General features: G+C 39.1%; 1 protein-coding gene across 1 annotated transcript in view; it reads right to left on the bottom strand.

Annotated features, from left to right (window-relative positions):
• The window catches only part of LOC132424820 (probable cation-transporting ATPase 13A4), a 144926-nt gene that overhangs the window by 15300 nt on the left and 109220 nt on the right, over positions 1–20406 (bottom strand). The window contains exons 18-25 of the mRNA XM_060010933.1: positions 14293–14417; positions 9638–9801; positions 8700–8822; positions 7360–7439; positions 5900–5942; positions 5403–5512; positions 3430–3526; positions 1628–1700 (exon numbers count right to left, since the gene is read on the bottom strand). Of these exons, the coding sequence (XP_059866916.1) occupies positions 1628–1700; positions 3430–3526; positions 5403–5512; positions 5900–5942; positions 7360–7439; positions 8700–8822; positions 9638–9801; positions 14293–14417 (815 nt within the window). The remainder of the gene's footprint in view (positions 1–1627; positions 1701–3429; positions 3527–5402; positions 5513–5899; positions 5943–7359; positions 7440–8699; positions 8823–9637; positions 9802–14292; positions 14418–20406) is intronic.

Genomic DNA, 20406 nt, shown 5'->3' with positions numbered 1-20406 from the left:
GGCCCGTGAGCCATGGCCGCTGAGCCTGCGCGTCCGGAGCCTGTGCTCCGCAACGGGAAAGGCCACAACAGTGAGAGGCCCGCGTACCGCAAAAAAAAAAACCAAGATAATGAATCCTCAGAACTGATAACGTCCTAATGATTTTACTGCAGTTTAGCATTATCTCTGTTCTTAAAGTTAATAATGGAGATTGAACTTAAACGTGGGTCACGTCTGTAGCCATTACATCATGAACAATTGTTTTTTAACTGAGGAAATATTCTTCCAGATTTCAAGAACTATTATCCAGATTAGCGAATAAGTTGCTCACATGACTGATGAATGATTAAAGTTTCAGCATAAGTCTGTGTTGTTTTGCTCACTCAGGTAAAGAAAAACGTCAACAAACATTCATTCACATCAGACCTATTTCAGTCATCAATCACAACAATATATTGACTACGGATACAAGACTTTGATGAAACTCAGTTAAAGCATTCTGTGAGAATACACTGGCTAAATGGAAACTGCAAGAAGGAGTAATGTATACTTTATTGTTATTTGATAATTGCTCACTACACATTTTTCTTTTTAGTAAAGCTTATAATAAGCTTCTATGCATATGCATACACATGCATATCTACAATTGTTTGGAGAGCTGGCTGTTACATATGTGCCAGGAAACCACTGCCTTCCACCAAACAACTGCACAGGCCCAGAATCCGAATTCATGCCCGTGAACGTTAGAATCCGGCTGATGGAAATGAAATGACAATAGAATTAGAGATGGCAAGTGGACAAAGTGGGTCTACTCAACTGTTTGGGAAGTTTGAGAATAAAGGGGACAATAGCTAATGGTAGGTTGGAAAGTTTGAGAATAAAGGGGACAGTAGCTAATGGTAGATTTGGGGTCATAGAAGAGGTTTTAAAGAAAGAAGATACAAAAATATATTTATCTGCTGATTGGAATGATCCAGTGGACCAGAGAAAAGTTGGTGATAGAGAAAAAGATCATTCCAGGAACAAAATCCTTGAGGCGGTAGGAGCAGGTAGGATCTAAAGTACAAGTGAAGCTGGTGGCATTCATATATAAGAGAGAAAAGCAGAGAATATGGTAAAGATGATGGATAGTGGTCAGGCTGGGGAAAAATCCCATAGCGGGGAAACTGGGGAGACAATTCATGTATCAGTTAGGAGGTGGTGGGTGAGAGTGGCATAACGGCAAGATTACATTTAATCTCTGTTCTAAATCCTCAGAGGTTAGGATTGGAAGTGGGAAACATAAAAGCCATTTAACTTCTATAAATTGGGCACATTTGGACCATAACTATACCTAAAAGCACACTGAAGTCAGTTTTCAAGGTGCTTTTTTTCATTTTAAAGGTTTAGTGACCATTTATAGAAGCTCTATATTTTGTGGAAAACAGCAAAACAACGAGCCAGCTTTTCCTCTGCTAACACTTTCAACACTTAAAAATGAAGATTCTATTTCCCCTTTCTCTCTCTGCATACCATAGCCCTTTGGGAATAAGTCACTCATCACTGCGGCTATAGCTGCTACCCCTCAATGGTGAACTAACCCTGCAGGGGCAGAGGGAAGCAAGTGGAGGGGAGTATCTCTGAGAAGAAAATTTAAAAGACATCTTACTTGTTACACCAATAAGAGTTGTAATGGCCAGATCCTGGAATAGAAACTGGTAATTTGAAAGGCTGTTTGTCTCCTGAAAATAAAAAGGAAAGTGGCTCAAAAAAGTTATAACCTTCTGGATGAAATGTGACATCAATTGCACTCATTTTCTCACTGCAACATAGGATTTTCAAGTAAATTACCAAGGAGATGGTATCAGGGGCCTGGTCGTGTCGGCAGGGGTACCAAAGACAAGCCTGCAAACTCCTTTCTAGCCAGGAGGGCCACTGCAGTGTGCTTTCTGGGCTGCTCCTTTGAGCATCAGTGTCACCCCTGTTGAGGGGAACATCTCACTCTGATTCATCTCTAGTCTCTTTTCTACTTGTTAGCAGAAAGTTTGGGGTTTGGTCTGACACAACAAAATGACACATTCCCAATGGTCAGTGACAAATGTGTGGTGATCTTACCTAAATTTCACCAATGGAAAATGAGAATAACTAAACCCACTAATTGCATTCTTGGGTGTTGTTAGAAAGTCCTGATAAAGCATCTTGATATTCTTGAAAAAAAAAAGTTCATGTCTTACTGATTTCAAGAAACTTGCTTCCTCCCCCCCCCCACCCCCTTCGTGGAAAGGAGATAATGATGACCCATGTTTAACTCTACTTTTGAGCATAATGAGTTATTGGGATTCCAAACTAGGGACAGATTTCTATAAACAGCCTCTCCTTTTCCAGCCCATTCATCAGTGAGAGGAAAAGGACTTATATAATCTGAAAATAACGGAAGTAAAAACCCTTATACCAGGAGCAAGGGGGCAAGACATAGAGATGAATCTACATACCTTCAGCACAAATGGAATTCACTTTCTCAGTGTTACTTAACAGAATAAGCCCAAGTGTTGAGCTCACAAATACTAGATATGTCTTTTCTCCTTTCATATTTTGTTAAATAGTAAAAACCATCACAAGACCTATGTGCTTTGGGGGGCATGATATGCCAATTTTCAAGTCCCTGTATTCAGGGAATCAGTGATATGCTGCTTTGTACTAACTCATGAAAGTCAACTGCTAAAGCTTCACGAATTCTGTGAGCTGGTTTTTAAACACAGCCAATATAAAAACTTAAATTATACAAATTTACCATTAAATAAATTACACTAAAAACACAGGTAATAGCCCAAACTCATCACTCTCTAATCATTTTCCTACATTTAAATATTATCAATGGTCTTAAGGTTATTTACAACTCTTGTATCTATATGGTGCAAGTACTATAGAATGGTATGCTACTGTATAATACATCTCTTCCCAACTCCATGTTCAGTGACGTCAGGTAGATAGCTTGAAATCAGCCATGGTGGGAGTAGTTATGCCATTGAAATTGGTAAACATTAATAATCGGGGCTTGTGTTTCCAGGGAGGGCCAGTTATGAAACATTTACCAGAACCCCAATTAGAGAAGCACCTCTCTAGCGAATGTTATGCTAGGGTGGAGCCACACTGGAACTGGGAAGGTAAGAGACCTGGTCCAGGCAAGCCAAAACGACAGTGAGAGAGAAAGTTTACCTTCAGTTCTGAACCTCAGCTACAACCAGATGAGAAACTTCTGTCAGAGAGTCAGAGAACTGACACCAACGACTTTTCCTTTGTATCCTTGTCTATTTCTGATTTACTTTCAAAAACGTTAAAGATAGTTTTAGAGAGGCTGTTGGTACTCGACACATCCCACGTGCACTCTTTCTTTAAGAGGCTTTGCAAATTGCCAGTGACCGCTATTTGTTTTAGCTCTCACTAATCAAGAGGCTAGGTCTCAAGTCATACCCAGTAGAGCAGCAGAACACCAACATACTGAATCATGCTGTACAGAGCCATGTACTTAAACATGCAAAATGAGGTAACGAGAGCTGCACGTCCTTCCCTGTGTGAGAAAAGAAATGAAAGAGTAATGAAATGAAAGTCACAAAAAGAAATGAGGTCAGTTATTCTGTGCTGTTCAGCTGAGCTCAGAAGAAAAAAATCAAAGCCTGATAATTCGATTGTTTGTCTGACAGACTGGACAGTCTTGAGCCAGTGGGAGCCGGCAGTCAGTGTGCTAGATGTTCAAGGAAGACTAAATCCAGGCCAAGGTCCACAGGCCTTTAATGGAGCTTTGGAGCCCGAATGTAGAGTTACTCTTGTCCTGTCTGCAGGCATTATTTCAGCTCTGAGTCAGGAGACCTGGGAACTGGTCCCAGATCTCCTATCTACTCACTAATGTGATTTGAAAGGTCATTTTCCCTCTCTTGGTCACAGTTTCTTCATCTGTGAACTGAGGAATTTAAATAAGATTGCAGGTTTGGGGGCTATTTTCATGCTTCAGGTGCTTCAGGAGTTTGCAAACATCTCATTCAAATTTCATTTGGCAGTCCCAACTTTTTCTAAAACTGAACTAAGACAATAGGCGCGCTCAAATTAGGCACACATCAAATTTAAAGAGACTGGAATCAATAAGCCTGTTCATTTGTATTACTGTTGATTGACTTTGAATGAATAGTATATATTTAGAGTGTAAAACAGAGTACTTATGAAATGCCACTTTTATCTCATTCATTTGGGAAAAAATAGAGTTTAAATTTAATTCTGGTCAGAATGGTTTCCTGGGATTCCAAAACCTGATCCTCAAACTAGACTTTTTCCTGTATCAGGGCTTTGCTGCTGCTGTTTATCCCGCCTAGAAGGTGGTTTCTCCTCCACACCTCCTTAGAAAGGCTTCCCCACACCACCGCATCTGAAGCAGCCGATTCTACTGCCCAAGCCATCTTCCAACTTTTCACGCTACCCCTGATTTTTCTGTGTGTGTTTATTGCCCAGCTTCTTCACGGGAAGAAAGCTTCGTGAGATCAAGGGACGTTCGATTTATTTGCTTCTGGGTCCCCAGTGCCTCCAACTGTTCCTGGCCCTAAGTCTCTACTTTATAAATATTTGTCAGATGCATGAATACATTTTTTAAACGGGGAGCACCTAGTCAAATCATTATTTTAATGTGGTGGAAGGAATATGATATTTGTATATAAAACACATTGAAACAAAATTAATTCTAATGCAATCTTCAATCCTATATGGCTGTGAGCTTCGATACATCAAGTTCTCTGAGCCTCAGTTTCTTTGTAAAAGAAATAGTGACCATCCCTACAATTCCAGGCTGTTTTGATGTATAAGATACTAGGCATTAAAGCACTTTATAAACTGTAAACACATACTAGTTATAATAACCAGAAGCAGCCACAATGCTAACCATCTCCATCATTCAAACAAAATGCAGCAGAAGTACATATTCTGGGGTTGGGGGAGGGGAACAAAGCACCAAGGGAAATTGTAGCAGAAGCAGCAAAGATGAATAAATATTCTGAAAACTGGGGATAGGAAGGATATTCCAAGGAAGCATAAAGAGGTAAGAGGAAAGGAAAGCAAGTAGGGAAGAGAAAGTTTCTGTCAATTCTCCATTAAGAAAGTATCTAAGGAGATTCATTTAAAATAATAATAAGAAGAGTATGATTGACATTTTCAAAGCAGCAACAAGTTCCAGATTCTAATCTTCTAAAAATAATCTATTCAGTGATTTTCATTAGAAATGCCACTGTTTTCCCAGGAGGTAAGTCCACTCCAGAGTAGAATGTTTGACTGCTTTCTCCCACAAAGCACCCTCCCTGCCCAGGGACACACATTTCCACTGGTCTTTGCCTGGCAAAACAAAGGGGTCTGCACCTAAAAGTCAAGAGACATTAAAACAATGCTGGGGAAAAGTACCTACTTACTTGATAAGGTGAGGTACACATTCAATGTTTGGAGTTTTGGAAGTGAAAGGTGAGGCCACAGATGCCTCCTGCTCTGATAAAGAGATGCCCACGTGAGCCATTTTCAAAGCCTGAAAGCAAAGAGTCAGCTTACTGTATAGATGCACACTCACACACATGTCTCCTGAGGCCACACAAGAAAGGCTAGTTAAGCTGCCCACGAAGTGGCTTGTGGGCCCAAGCAGTGGCCAGGAGATGATCAAATTTTGCTCTGCCTGCCACATAAGAGAGAGGTGGCACTGGGACACCTAGCTAAAGAAGTGGGGAATGCAGAACCAAGTTCTTCCCCATTTAGTCTGTACTGACCACTGAGTCATTGTGTGGCTTTGGTTAAAACCTTTCCAAACCGCCCACATCAGTTTCTCCTTCAGGAGGAATGGAGGTGGTATATATCCCAGGGGATACTATCTCTTACAGGGCTTGAAGCAAGTACAATTGACACACTGACAGCTACTTACCCCACAGTCATTGGCTCCGTCACCACACATACCTACAAAGTAACTAAAAGGGGAACCGTGTCAATTGTAGGGGAGATCAAAGCAATCTTACCTTCTAATTGCTCTAATTAAAAAGATAAAATGAGCTTCATTACTTAAGGCTCAAACTTATTATTTATTTTAAGGTAGTTTCCCTAACAGTCTGGTTTGACTAAAATAAAGTATGACTCAGCAGTTCCTACAATGGATTAAGAAATCCCATACAGGCTTCCTGACTCCAAGCGATTCAAGGAGACCCCGCACTTCTCTGTCTAGGAGACAGCTCTGTCAGCTGTAAAACAGGATGCTCACGATTATATGACAGCATGGCATGGTGGGGAAGGCACAGAATTTGAAGCCAGAAGATCTGGATCTCTGACCTGATCACTTCCCCATTTTGACTATCATTTTTCTCCCCTACAAGCATTATGAGTATTCAGTGAAGTGATGTATTCTAAAATGATAAATAAGAATTATTGTTGGTGACATTAATAGTAACTGGAGAGGAAATCCACCGTGTCAGCTGTCACTCAACTCAAAAATGTGGTGCCAGGACCAGAAGTTGAAGAAAGAAAATATATCCCCATTTCAGGATAGCTTTCTGAGGCCGGATGAATACCGCTCTCTTGAATTGTTGACGAAGACAGTCTGCTTTTTAAGGTAGGAGCACTCTGACAGTGTTTGCAGAATTTGCTGTACTTCTCTTCCACACTGCTACCTAAGGCAACGAGTTTACTGTGGAGGTTTTTAGCCATATTGAGAAGATAGGGCTTTTTGAATATAGATCTTTTGCCTAGTGACTGAGTCAATGAGGATGAGGGTGGACTAGGGATGGGTAGGAGTTGGAGCTGTGTGAGTGTGGTCCAGCACCAGAGGTGCCTCTGAGACTCCATGGGCTTCCATTAACAGGAAATAAAGGATCCCCAATGATGGGATTCTGACAATGGAGACCCTTTGTGTTAAGAATAGTTTTCTGATTTAGGATGGAGAGGATGCTTTGGCATAAGAATGTTTTAATATTTTTAGGGTTATGTGAATCTCTTGTCATAGGGACCTCCCTGTATCATAACCGTGAAAATAATTTGTAAAAGTGAAGTCTAAATTTTCATTGTACCTTTAGGAGCCAAGTTCAGATGACCTTTCCAGAGTTATTTCTTGTCCCCCTTATGTTCTAGTTCAGCGGGGTTCTCAATTCTGGATGCATAATTGACTTATGAAAGGAACTTTTAAAAAATACTGATGTCCAAGTGCCCACACGAGCAATTGAATCAGAATCTCTGAATGGTGGTGTCCTGGTATTGCTAATTTTTCAAAGCTCCCAAGGTGACTGTCATGTGTAGCTACGTTAAGAACCACTGCCCTAACCAAACTGAGTGACTTCCTTACTCTCCCCCTGTCATGCCTCCATGCACTTCACACCATCTGAATTGGTAAAGACCTACTCTAGTTTCTGAAATTCTTCCACCAGACTGGATTTCTGCCCTGGAGACATTCTTGCAAAGATGGTCCCATTGATCAATATCTGTAAAGAACGCAAAAGGGAAAATTTTTTTATTATGTCAGCTGGTCATACATGAAGTAATTGATAACATTCAGAACACTGACTGGGTAATGATATCCATGAGTGAGAAAAATATTTGTTTCCAAGAAGTCCTTCTTTGGATTTTAAGACAGATGTTGAGACTTTGGTCATCAGATAAGTGATCAGGAAGACCAAAATCAGTAAAAATGACTACTTAATAGACATAATTGATGAAAATGATGACCTACAGGCATTTAGCTCAGGGGCCATGAAGGAGGTCGTCCTGAAAAACCCTGAGCTTGATGGAACCTTAAACCAGTAAAGTATGAGAAATTGCAAGATAACAAGAGGTCAGGATCCCAGGAGAAGGAAAGGAGGCAACTGCTTCTCAGAAAATTGTTCAGATCTAGCAGAAAAATAGCCTAGAGATGAGAGGGTGACTATCTGTGGTCTTTGACTTAACCATACCATCTGGGCTTGACCAACTGTGAAACTCAGTTGATATCTCCAGCCTAATTTGGGCTCTGAAACATTAATGGATTGTCACATTAATGGATTGTTGTATAAAAACCTGTACCAGCTCCATCCACCTGAACCCCATCCTACAGAGTCCAAATTCTTCTGTGTTACAGCTGTGTGCTCCCTGCTCTTCTTGGCTGTAAACTCAGCTTATTGTTCACTCAGCTTTAAAGTCTTCATTCTTTTTTTCTTAGACGGTACTTAAGATAATGAGCAATTGAATACAAATAAATTATCTTTGCTTTACACTGGACACAATCTTTTTCTAGTTTGCTCACATGTTTTCTTATGTATATACCTTACCTGCCCTCATTGTGGGTTTGTTCTTCATCAGAAAAGTTTTAAGTTTGACCCTCTTTTGTACAGATGTCCTCTATCAAAAACCTAATGGAATTCCTCTATTTGGGGCCTGCCTTCCTGTATAATTGCTGGATTTACACTATACTGTGAGATCCCCTAACCTTAGCAATATAGTGACAGCTCCCCCAAAGCAACCTTATCACTTGAGAAGTCACTAATATTTTAATCCTATAGATGATGGATAATTAGTTAATCAAATTTACTTATTTTAAATCTAGCAGGAAATGAAACAGCAGTGACCTCTGCAAAACTTATCTACTTCCCTTATGATACATTCGATAGGTATGTCTAACCTAGTTAGAGGTTTGAAATTACTTACGATCATGCTCCGTGACATTGTTAGCATCTTTACTAGGAGACTGGTACCCTCTTAGAACTTACCTTTGGCAGTAGGCTGCTGAAATGCTGACTTATAACCTGGAAGGATTTTCCACTTAGGGCAAAATGGTAACTTCCCTCTCTGCTGTTATCAGAGACTTCTTCCCTGATGTTAATGTAATTGTCCTGCAAGGCAAGACGCAGTAATTTTAGACTTGATAGAGTGGTTAGGACCACAAGCATATCTGAGCGAAGGCAACAATGACAGTCTGGGATCTCTCTATAAAAGTCACACTCCGGCCCTGATTCCTCAGAGAAGCACTTTCTCTTTGCTGGATCAATCTTTGCACATCAACAGCCTCTAGTGAACAGGGGGGTAACACTTACTCTCGTCCTGTTCTCATCCTGATTTGATCTCAGTGAGTCCCAGAAAAAAGCACATTTCACACATTTCAAGGGTAAAATACAAAAGAATTGCAGCTTAACAAATCCCTCCCTGAGGTGAGAACTTTCCTTTTTTTTTTTTACAGAATTAATATTGTTTCACAAGGACATAATAGACATAGGATACTGACAAGATTGGAGATAAATGAATAAAACTTCTTCCCACCCTGAAGATATAGTCTGATTTTCCAATGCACACAGCAGTGTCTCTCTTAGGGACTAAATGCCCTTTGAACCCAGTGGGATGGCTGGCAAGCAAGGGAAAAAATGGAAAATTAGACTTGCAGCCCCACTTACTATATTCTTTCTAAAGACTTTTTTAAGTTTAAAAGAATGGATTATTTCCAGCACCCAGGAAAGCACCATACCTTAAAGCTCAGTAGGAATGGTATGGGAAAATGATATAATTGAGTTCTCTGAACTGTATACATGTTAGACATTTGGAGAAGTATGTTGACCCTAGGTCACCTGTACACCTCTGCCAGTCAAAGCTGCTCAGTAGTCAACACTGTGTGATGAGTCAGATAATATGGCAGAAGGTCTGCTTTTGGGTATACCTGATTCCTATAAGCAATATGTTTCTTCTCTTCGACTAACTGCCAAGATATAGATGCTGATGAGGACTCAGTAGTTTCATTTGCTTCAATGAGAATGACTTTCTGGCTTTCAGAAACCATTCCAGACTTTCTGGCCACTGTTATTGCAGTCTGAAGATTGTCACCTAGAAGAAAGGAAAAGTATCCCAAGATGAGATTGAAGAGACAGAACCAATTCACGTAGAACCTAGAAAGCTAGGGTAAGGAGTTCAGACCTTATTTTTGGTGCGAGAAGAACTAGTCTCTAAGATCTCTCTCAGCCCTGACCTTCCATGATTCTGTGATCCCTTTCCTTATTATTGCTGCTTTTCATCTGGTTACTTTATGACCTACTAGTATATTTTTGCCAGGGATTGGGAAGTAAAATTAAAAAGGAAAAGTTCAAATATATTTCTGTTATTTGTCAACAGCTTAGTAAATGTTTAGCAAAACTCTACTGGTTTAATATGACATCTCATGGTTCCACTTCCAGCTAATATGGAGTAAGCTCACTAGAATCTATCTCTCCCACTGATTACAATGGAAAACTCTGGAAAAAATACCATTAAAAAAACCTACCTGAGGACTTTGAAAAGTAAACACAAATGGCATAATGTGAAAGGGAGTCAAATTTGGAGAAATAATCTACAAGGTGGAGAGATTCTCAGCTTTTTTTCTCTTTCCTCTCATGTAATTTGACCTGAGTGTGAGCCCCAGTCCCAGAGCTATGCAGATAGCTAAAACTCCAAGAAAAACCTACTTTTTTCTGGCCAAAGGAACCAGGAAAGGGGCACTGGAGGCCTGAAGAGTTGTGAGGGAAATCCTAGAAAGAAGAGAGCTAGACAAGGAAAGTAATTCAGTGTATGAACTATGTAAGCCCCAAGCTCAACCCAGAGCTGTGCACGTGCGGAGCAAACCTGAAGAAGGATAGCAAAAGCTTCAAGAATTGAACTATGATATTAGTCACCTCCCATATTCCAGAGTTTTGCTTGCTAAAACAACAAACTCAACATTCTCTAGAGGATTTTAACAGGATCCAAAGTATCCCAACATAATATTCAAAATGTTCAGGATTCTCAACATGTGAAAAACCTGGAAAATCTGGCCAATTCTCAAGAAAAAACAATTCAATAGTTGCCTGTCTCAAGATGACCCAGATGTTGGAATTATCAGACAATGCTTTTAAAGCAGCTATTGTAATCCTCCTCCATGTGGTGAAGGTTAATACTCTTGAAATAAATGACAAGATAGAAGTTCTCAACTGAAAAAACAAAGAACAAAGATTGAAGAATATCAAAAGAACTCACATTCATGTCATTAGAGCCCAAGAAGGAGAGGAGAAAGATTGGAACAGGAAAAAAGTGTTTTGAAGACATAATAGCAGAAAACTTCCCAAATATGGTAAAAGATTTAAATGTACAGATTCAAGAAGCTCAGTGAATCCCAAACAAGATAAATTCAGTGAAAACCACACCCAGACACATAATCAAGCTGCTAAAAAACCGAAGATAAAGCAAATATCTTAGGAGCTGCTAGGGAAAACAATAAATTACATATAGGGAAACAATTCAAATTATCACAGATTTCTCATCAAAAACCATGAAGGCAAGATAATAGTGGAACATCTTTAAAGTGCTGAAAGAAAAAAATTGTCAACTCAGACTCCTATAGCTAATGACAATATTCTCAGGAATGAAGAAGAAATAAAGACATTCTTAGATAAGGGAATCTAAGATAATTTGTGCCAGCAGATATGCTCAAAAAGAAATACTTAAAGAAGTTCTTTAGGCTGAAAGGAAATGATACCAGAGGGAAACTTGCAACATAAGACATGAACATTTAGGAACAGAAATAATAAAGAGCTGTATAAATATAAAGTCGACTTTTCTTCACTTATGTTCTCCAACTCTTGACTGTTGAAATTTAAAACTCTAACATTGTCTGGTGGGGTTTCATTGTATGTCATACACATATATACACAACAATAACAGAGGAGAGAAAATAGGGGATGTTTATGATGATAAGCCTTCTTGAAAGGGTAGGTACAGATATAGTGATTCGTAGAGCAACCACTAAAAATAAATAATGTAACAACCGGTTGGCTATCCCTAACATGGTTTCTCCCAGGTTTCTACCAAAATACTTTGAGAATCCTCAGAAGAGCTAACTGCGGGGAGGGAGATGCTCTAGCCTGAGATCAGAAGAGTACAGGGAGCCCTGAGAGTGAGAGGCTCTTCCACATGCCTCAGCAGGGCGACAACAGCCATCTGCTTTGCAACACAGACCGTTTTGCCATCTGTCACCTGCGAGAGGTCTGTTGTTTAGGACATGCAGCCCAGGCCTGATCCTCAACCATCTGACAAAAAAAGATAAAAACCTACTTAAGAAATTCTGGAAGCTAGATAAGGAAATATAAGGCAGAACAACCAGAACATGACTGGTAAAGCAGGCTAGCTGCTGGAGACAGAAGAAAACTGCATTAAAAATAATGAGAGCACTTAGGAAACTCAAATGGAGCACAGGTAAAACATGGTTTTCTAAAGTCACTCCTACTCCAAAACACAATTTAAGAACTTCACAATTCAAGAGGTGATTTGAAGGAGATCATCCTCATTTTTGATACCCGAGTTTGCAGTTTGAAAAAATTCGGTGCAAAAAAAGAACCCTTAAAGCTCAGAGAAAAATTATAAAAATATGAGAGTTATGTAAGATAGACTAAAAGGATCTATGTACAACATGGGAAATATAGCCAATATTTTGTAGCAACTGTAAATGGAATATAGCCTTTAAAAATTATATGAAAAATTTTAAAATATGAGTTACAAGAAAAAAACATAAGAGACTGAGAGGATAGATCCAAGAAGCCTGTCATGTGAATAATGGAAATTCCAGAAGGGAAGAAGGAAAGAGAGAGAACAAAAGCCCTAATTAACAATAGAAGAAATTTTCCTGAGAAGAAGAAGACAGATTAAAAATGCTCACAATGTTCCAGACTAAATTAATGAAAAAAGACAAACATATAGGCACACCTTGGTAACATTTCTAAACTCCAAAGTTAAAGGAAAAGGATTATATGTAAACAGAACAAGTTACCTACAGTGGACTCCACTGGCCTTGTGATATGCAATACCAAAAACTGGAAGACAAAAGAATAAAACCTACAGACCATTAATAAAAAAGGACTCTATATATAAAATAGATAACTAATAAGGACCTACTGTATAGCACAGGGAACTCTACTCTGTAATGTAGAGTTCTCTACATTAGTAGTGTAATATAGGTCTCTGTAATGGCCTATATGGGAAAAGAACCTAAAGAAGAGTGGATATATGATAACTGATTCACTTTGCTGAAACTAACATAACATTATAAATCAACTATACTCCAATAAAATTTTTTTTAAAAAAGTACTCTAACCCAAACATACTATACTCAGGCAAGACATCATTCACCTATCAGACAGAGCAAAGAAAGATAATTCAGGGTATATAAAAGATCAGAGAGCATATCACCCTTCCAACCCATCCAAGGACAATTCTTCAGAAAAATTACAACCAAGCAAGGAAAGAAGCAGAACAGAAATTTCAATATGAAAGAAGTGAAGAGGGAGTGTTGTGAGCGATGAGCTCTTACTTCTACATAAATCTAACTGGTAAAGGATAGATTCTGAGACTGTGTAAAATAAGTGCTAAATAAAAATTTTGAAACAGAAGGGTCATAATGTAAGGGGAATTCTAATAAGTAGTAAACTAACTCAGCAGCACCTAGAAGTTGGGCAGAGGGGCTAAGAAGGGAGAGGGAAAAAGTGATCCAAAAGTCTCTTGGACTGGAGGGTGTGGTAGTGGAGGGGGGTGGAGAAGCTCCAAAGGGGAGGTGAATGTATTCTCGAGTTTCCAACATCAAATTGGGTTCAAGGACAGTGGGATAGGGAGAGACTGCTTTCGTGGGGCAAGACTGTATCTTGATGCCAGAATTCATAGAGTTAAATGCATCTGACTTCGAGAGCAGAGAAAGGGAAGGCAATACACACTCAAAAATCATGAATGCATTAGGAAATCACTGACTCTCTACTCAGAAGCATTCATTAAGAAATTTCACACATTTCTCTTGCACCATCTTTTCTCACTGCTCCCTTGTTTGTGATTTGGAGTTTGGGAGTGGGAGTAGAAGGGACAGCATTTTTTAATCTCCAGAATTGTAGCTCTCATTGATGGGCCTTCAGTGTATTTTACAGACCATGCTGACTAAGCATTCTTCTTCTCCGAACATTTAATAATAAATATCAACATCTTTGCATGGCTTATGTCTTCTTATTCAGGTGGTATTTCAAACGTTCCCTCTCAGAAAGGACACCTCATCTAAAGTAGCTGGTCAGACACACTTTACCACATCACCTGTTTTATGTGTCTCATAACACTTATTGGTAGCTGTTTATTCAATTGAATGATTGATTTTCTATCTTAACCCATGTAAAAGGATGCTCAGAGTAATAACTTTGCCTATTTTGTTGTCCATGTCCAGTGTCTAGAACAGTGTCTGGCCCATAGTAGCAAGTCAACAAAATTTGCTAAATGAGTGAATCTCTGCCTATTTCCACATCAAATTCTTCCTGTTTTCACACACACTTTGTTCTATACCTGTGATCATTACAGTCCTTATCCGGGCTGAGATGAGCTCTTCCAGGGCAGGTTTTGTCTCTTCCTTCAGTCGATTCTCCAAGATCAGCAATCCCAGAAATATCAGGTCTGATTCTACCTGGTCCCTGGAAGTATATGGAGGATGGAACAGAAATCACACATTACAGTCTTTCTTACAGGAAGCAAAACAAAAACAAAGTCAGATATCTTCCTCTCAGAGTGGTCCCCACTCACTCGTTCACGCACCATTCCTGGGACACTGAATGTGTGCAGAAACTATCCAGAAAGAAAACAGGAGGGGGCACAAGGATATAGAGACTTTTGTTCTGACAGAACTGAAATGAAGAGAGGATGCTTATTAAGGATGAGATTAACTTTAATCTTTGTAGAGAATGAATTAAATGACCACAAAGCTGTCTTCCATCTTCTGTGGTGATTTTCATCACCATACCTGTTAACAGCCACCAGGGAGTTCTAGCTCTGGGAGAAAACACCATAAGTGAGGTGAGGCGCCTTCAAGATGGCGGAGGAGTAAGATGTGGAGAACAACTTCCACCCCACAAATAAATCAGAAATACATCTACATGTGGAACATCTACTACAGAACACCTACTGAACGCTGGCAGAAGACCTCAGACATCCCAAAAGCAAGAAACTCCCCACGTACATGGCCATGTGGCTGACAGGGTCTTGGTGCTCTGGCCAGGTATCAGGCTTGAGCCTCTAAGGTTGGAGAGCCGAGTTCAGGACATTGGTCCACCAGAGACCTCCTGGCCCCATGTAATATCAAACAGTGAAAGCTCTCCAGAGATCTCCATCTCAACACTAAGACCCAGCTTCACTCAATGACCAGCAAGGTACAGTGCTGGACACCCTATGCCAAACAACTAGCAAGACAGGAACACAACCCCACCCATTAGCAGAGAAGCTGCCTAAAATCATAATAAGTTCACATACACCCCAAAACACACCACCAGACATGGTCCTGCCCACCAGAATGACAAGACCCAGCCTCATCCACCAGAACACAGGCACTAGTCCCCTCCACCATAAAGCCTACACAACCCACTGAACCAACCTTAGCTACTGGGAGCAGACACCAAAAACAACGGGAACTATAAACCTGCAACCTGAAAGAAGGAGACCCCAAACACAGTAAGTTAAGCAAAATGAGAAGACAGAGAAACACACAGCAGATGGAGGAGCAAGGCAAAAACCCACCAGACAAAACAAATGAAGAGGAAATAGGCAGTCTACCTGAAAAATAATTCAGAGTAATGATAGTAAAGTTGATCCCAAATCTTAGAAATAGAATGGAGAAAATACAAGAAACATTTAACAAGGACCTAGAACTAAAGAGCAAATAAACAATGATGAACAACACAATAAACGAAATAAAAAATTATCTAGAAGGAATGGATAGCAGAATAACTAGGGCAGAAGAACGATAAGTGACCTGGAAGATAAAATAGTGGAAATAACACAGAGCAGAATAAAGAAAAAAGAATGAAAAGAATTGAGGACAATCTCAGAGACCACTTCGACAACATTAAACACACCAACATTCAAATTATAGGGGTCCCAGAAGAAGAAGAGAAAAAGAAAGGGATGGAGAAAATATTTGAAGAGATTATAGTTGAAAACTTCCCCAATATGGGTAAGGAAATAGTCAATCAAGTCCAGGAAGGGCAGAGAGTCCCATACAGGATAAATCCAAGGAGAAACATGCCATGATACATATTAATCAAACTATCAAAAATTAAATACAAAGAAAAAATATTAAAAGCAGCAAGAGAAAGGCAACAATTAACATACAAGAAAATCCCCATAAGGTTAACAGCTGATCTTTTAGCAGAAACTCAGCAAGCCAGAAGGGGGTGGCAGGACATATTTAAAGTGATGAAAGGGAAAAACCTACAACCAAGATTATTCTACACAGCAATGATATCATTCAGATTTGAGGGAGAAAATAAAACCTTTACAGATAATCAAAAGCTGAGAATTCAGCACCACCAAACCAGCTTTACAACAAGTGCTAAAAAACTTCTCTAGGCAGAAACACAAAAGAAGGAAAAAACTTAAAATAACAAACCCAAAACAATTAAGAAAGTGGTAATAGGAAAATACATATCGATAACTACCTTAAATGTAAATGGATTAAATGCTCCAACCAAAAGACATAGACTGGCTGAATGGATACAAAAACAAGACCTGTACATATGCTGTCTACAAGAGACTGGCTTCAGACCTAGGGACACATACAGACTGAAAGTGAGGAGATGGAAAAAGGTATTCCATGCAAATGGAAATCAAAAGAAAGCTGGAGTAACAATTCTCATATCAGACAAAATAGGCTTTAAAATAAAGACTATTACAAGAGACAAAGAAGGACACTATATAATGATCAAGGGAGCAATCCAAGAAGAAGATATAACAATTGTAAATATGTATGCACCCAACATAGGAGAACCTCAATACATAACGCAAATGCTAACAGCCATAAAAGGGGAAATCGACAGTAACAAAATAATAGTAGGGGACTTAAACACCCCACCTTCACCATTGGACAGATCATCCAAAATTAAAATAATTAAGGAAACACAAGCTTTAAACGACACATTAGATGAGGTGGACTAATTGATATTTATAGGACATTCCATGCAAAAACAACAGAATACACTTTCTTCTCAAGTGCTCATGGAACATTCTCCAGGATAGATCCTATCTTCAGTCACAAATCAAGCTTTGGTAAATTTAAGGAAATTGAAATCATATCAAGTATCTTTTCTGCCCACAACGCTATGAGACTAGATATCAAGTACAGGAAAAAAATCTGTAAAAAATACAAACACATGGAGGCTAAACAATACACTACTAAATAACCAAGATATCACTGAAGAAATCCAAGAGGAAATCAAAAAATACCTAGAAGCAAATGACAATTAAGACAGGATTACTCAAAACCTATGGGATGCAGCAAAAACAGTTGTAAGAGGGAAGTTTATGGCAATACAATCCTACCTAAAGAAACAAGAAACATCTCAACTAAACAACCTAACCCTACAGCTAAAGCAGTTAGAGAAAGAAGAACAAAAAAACCCCAAAGTTAGCAGAAGGAAAGAAATCATAAAGATCAGATCAGAAATAAATGAAAAAGAAATGAAGGAAACAGTAGCAAAGATCAATAAAACTAAAAGCTGGTTCTTTGAGAAGATAAACAAAATTGATAAACCATGAGCCAGACTCATCAAGAAAAAAAGGGACAAGACTCTAATCAACAGAATTAGAAATTAAAAAGGAGAAGTAACAACAGACATGCAGAAATACAAAGGCTCATGAGAGATTACTACAAGCAACTCTATGCCAATAAAATGCACAGCTTGGAAGAAATGTACAAATTCTTAGAAAAGCACAACCTTCCAAGACTGAATCAGGCAGAAATAGAAAATATAAACAGACCAATCACAAGCACTGAAATTGAGACTGTGATTAAAAATCTTCTAACAAACAAAAGCCCAGGACCAGATGGCATCACAGGCGAATTCTATCAAACATTTAGAGAAGAGCTAACACCTATCCTTCTCAAACTCTTCCAAAATATATCAGAAGGAGGAACACTCCCAAACTCATTCTACGAGGCCACCATCACCCAGATACCAAAACCAAAGATGCCACAAAGAAAGAAAACTACAGGCCAATATCACTGATGAACATACATGCAAAAATCATCAACAAAATACTAGCAAACAGAATCCAACAGCACACTAAAAGGATCATACACCATAATCAAGTGGGGTTTATCCCAGGAATGCAAGGATACTTCAAAATATACAAATCAATCAATGTGATACACCATATTAACAAATTGAAGGAGGAAAACCATTGATCATCTCAATAGATACAGAAAAACTTTTGACAAATTTCAAAACCAATTTATGATAAAACCCCTCAGAAAGTAGGCACAGAGGGAACTTACCTCAAAATAATAAAGGCCATGTATGACAAACCACAGCCAACGTCGTTCTCAATGGTGAAAAACTGAAACCATTTCCACTAAGATCAGGAACAAGACAAGGTTGCTCATTCTCACCACTATTACTCAACATAGTTTTGGAAGTTTTAGGCACAGCAGTTAGGGAAGAAAAAGAAATAAAAGGAATCCAAATCAGAAAAGAAGTAAAACTGTGACTGTTTTCGGGTGACATGATACTATACATAGAGAATCCGAAAGATGCTACCAGAAAACTACCAGAGCTAATCAATGAATCTGGTAAAGTAGCAGGATACAAAACTGACACACAGACTTCCCTGGTGGCGCAGTGGTTGAGAGTCTGCCTGCCAATGCAGGGGAGATGGGTTCATGCCCCGGTCTGGGAAGATCCTACGTGTCGCAGAGCGGCTGGGCCCATGAGCCATGGCCGCTGAGCCTGCACGTCCGGAGCCTGTGCTCCGCAACGGGAGAGGCCACGACAGTGAGAGGCCCACGTACCACAAAAAAAGAAAAAACCAAAAAACTAATGCACAGAAATCTCTTGCATTCCTATACACTAATGATGAAATATCTGAAAGAGAAATTAAGGAAACACTCCCATGTACCCCTGCAACAAAAAGAAAAAAATACCTAGGTATAAACCTACCTAAGGAGACAAAAGACCTGTATGCCGAAAACTATAAGACACTGATGAAAGAAATTGAAGACTATACAAACAGATGGCGAGATATACCATGTTCTTGGATTGGAAGAATGAACATTGGGAAAATGACTATACTACCCAAAGCAATCTACAGATTCAATGCAATCCCTATCAAATTACCAATAGCATTTTTCACAGAACTAGAACAAAAAATTTCACAATTTGTATGGAATCACAACAGACCCCGAATAGCCAAAGCAATCTTGAGAAAGAAAAAAGGAGCTGGAGGAATCAGGCTCCCTGATTTCACACTGTACTACAAAGCTACAATAATCAAGGCAGTATGGTACTGGCACAAAAACAGAAATATAGATCAATGGAACAGGATAGAAAGCTCAGAGATAAATCCATGCACATTTGGTCACCTTATCTTTGATAAAGGAGGCAAGAATATACATGGAGAAATGACAGCCTCTTCAATAAGTGGTGCTGGGAAAACTGGACAGCTACATGTAAAATCATGAAATTACAACACTTCCTAACACCATACACAAAAATAAACTGAAAATGGATTAAAGGCCTAAATGTAAGGCCAGACACTATAAAAGTCTTAGAGGAAAGCACTCTAGAGGAGAACACTTAGAGGCAGAACACTCCATGACATAAAACACAGCAAGATCCTTTTGGACCCACCTCCTAGAGAAATGGAAATAAAAACAAAAATAAACAAAGGGACATAGTGAAACTTAAAAGCTTTTGCACAGCAAAGGAAACCATAAACTAGATGAAAAGACAACCGTCAGAATCGGAGAAAATATTTGCAAATGATGCAACTGACAAAGGATTAATCTCCAAAATATACAAGCAGCTCATGCAGCTCAGTATCAAAAAAAAAAAAACACAACCCAATCCAAAAATGGGCAGAAGACCTAAATAGACTTTTCTCCAAAGAATATATAGAGATTGCCAGCAAACACACAAAAGGATGCTCAACATCGCTAATCATTAGAGAAATGCAAATCAAAACTACAATGAGGTATCACCTCACACCGGTCAGAATGGCCATCATCAAAAAATCTACAAACAATAAATGCTGGAGAGGGTGTGGAGAAAAGGGAACCCTCTTGCACTCTTGGTGGGAATGTAAATTGATACAGCCACTATGGAGAACAGTATGGAGGTTCGTCAAAAAACTAAAAATAGAACTACCATACGACCCATTACTGGGCATATACCCTGAGAAAACCATAATTCAAAAAGAGTCATGTACCACAAAGTTCATTGCAGCACTATTTACAATAGCCAGGACATGGAAGCAACCTAAGTGTCCATCGACAGATGAATGGATAAAGAAGATGTGGCACATATATACAATAGAATATTACTCAGCCATAAAAAGAAACAAAATTGAGCCATTTGTAATGAGGTGGATAGACCTAGAGTCTGTCATACAGAGTGAAGTAAGTCAGAAAGAGAAAGA

Source organism: Delphinus delphis, chromosome 4 (genome assembly GCF_949987515.2).
Source record: "Delphinus delphis chromosome 4, mDelDel1.2, whole genome shotgun sequence".
Taxonomy (NCBI): domain Eukaryota; kingdom Metazoa; phylum Chordata; class Mammalia; order Artiodactyla; family Delphinidae; genus Delphinus; species Delphinus delphis.
The sequence above is the reverse complement of the archived record's forward strand: the minus strand, read 5'-3'. Positions and strand labels throughout refer to the sequence as shown.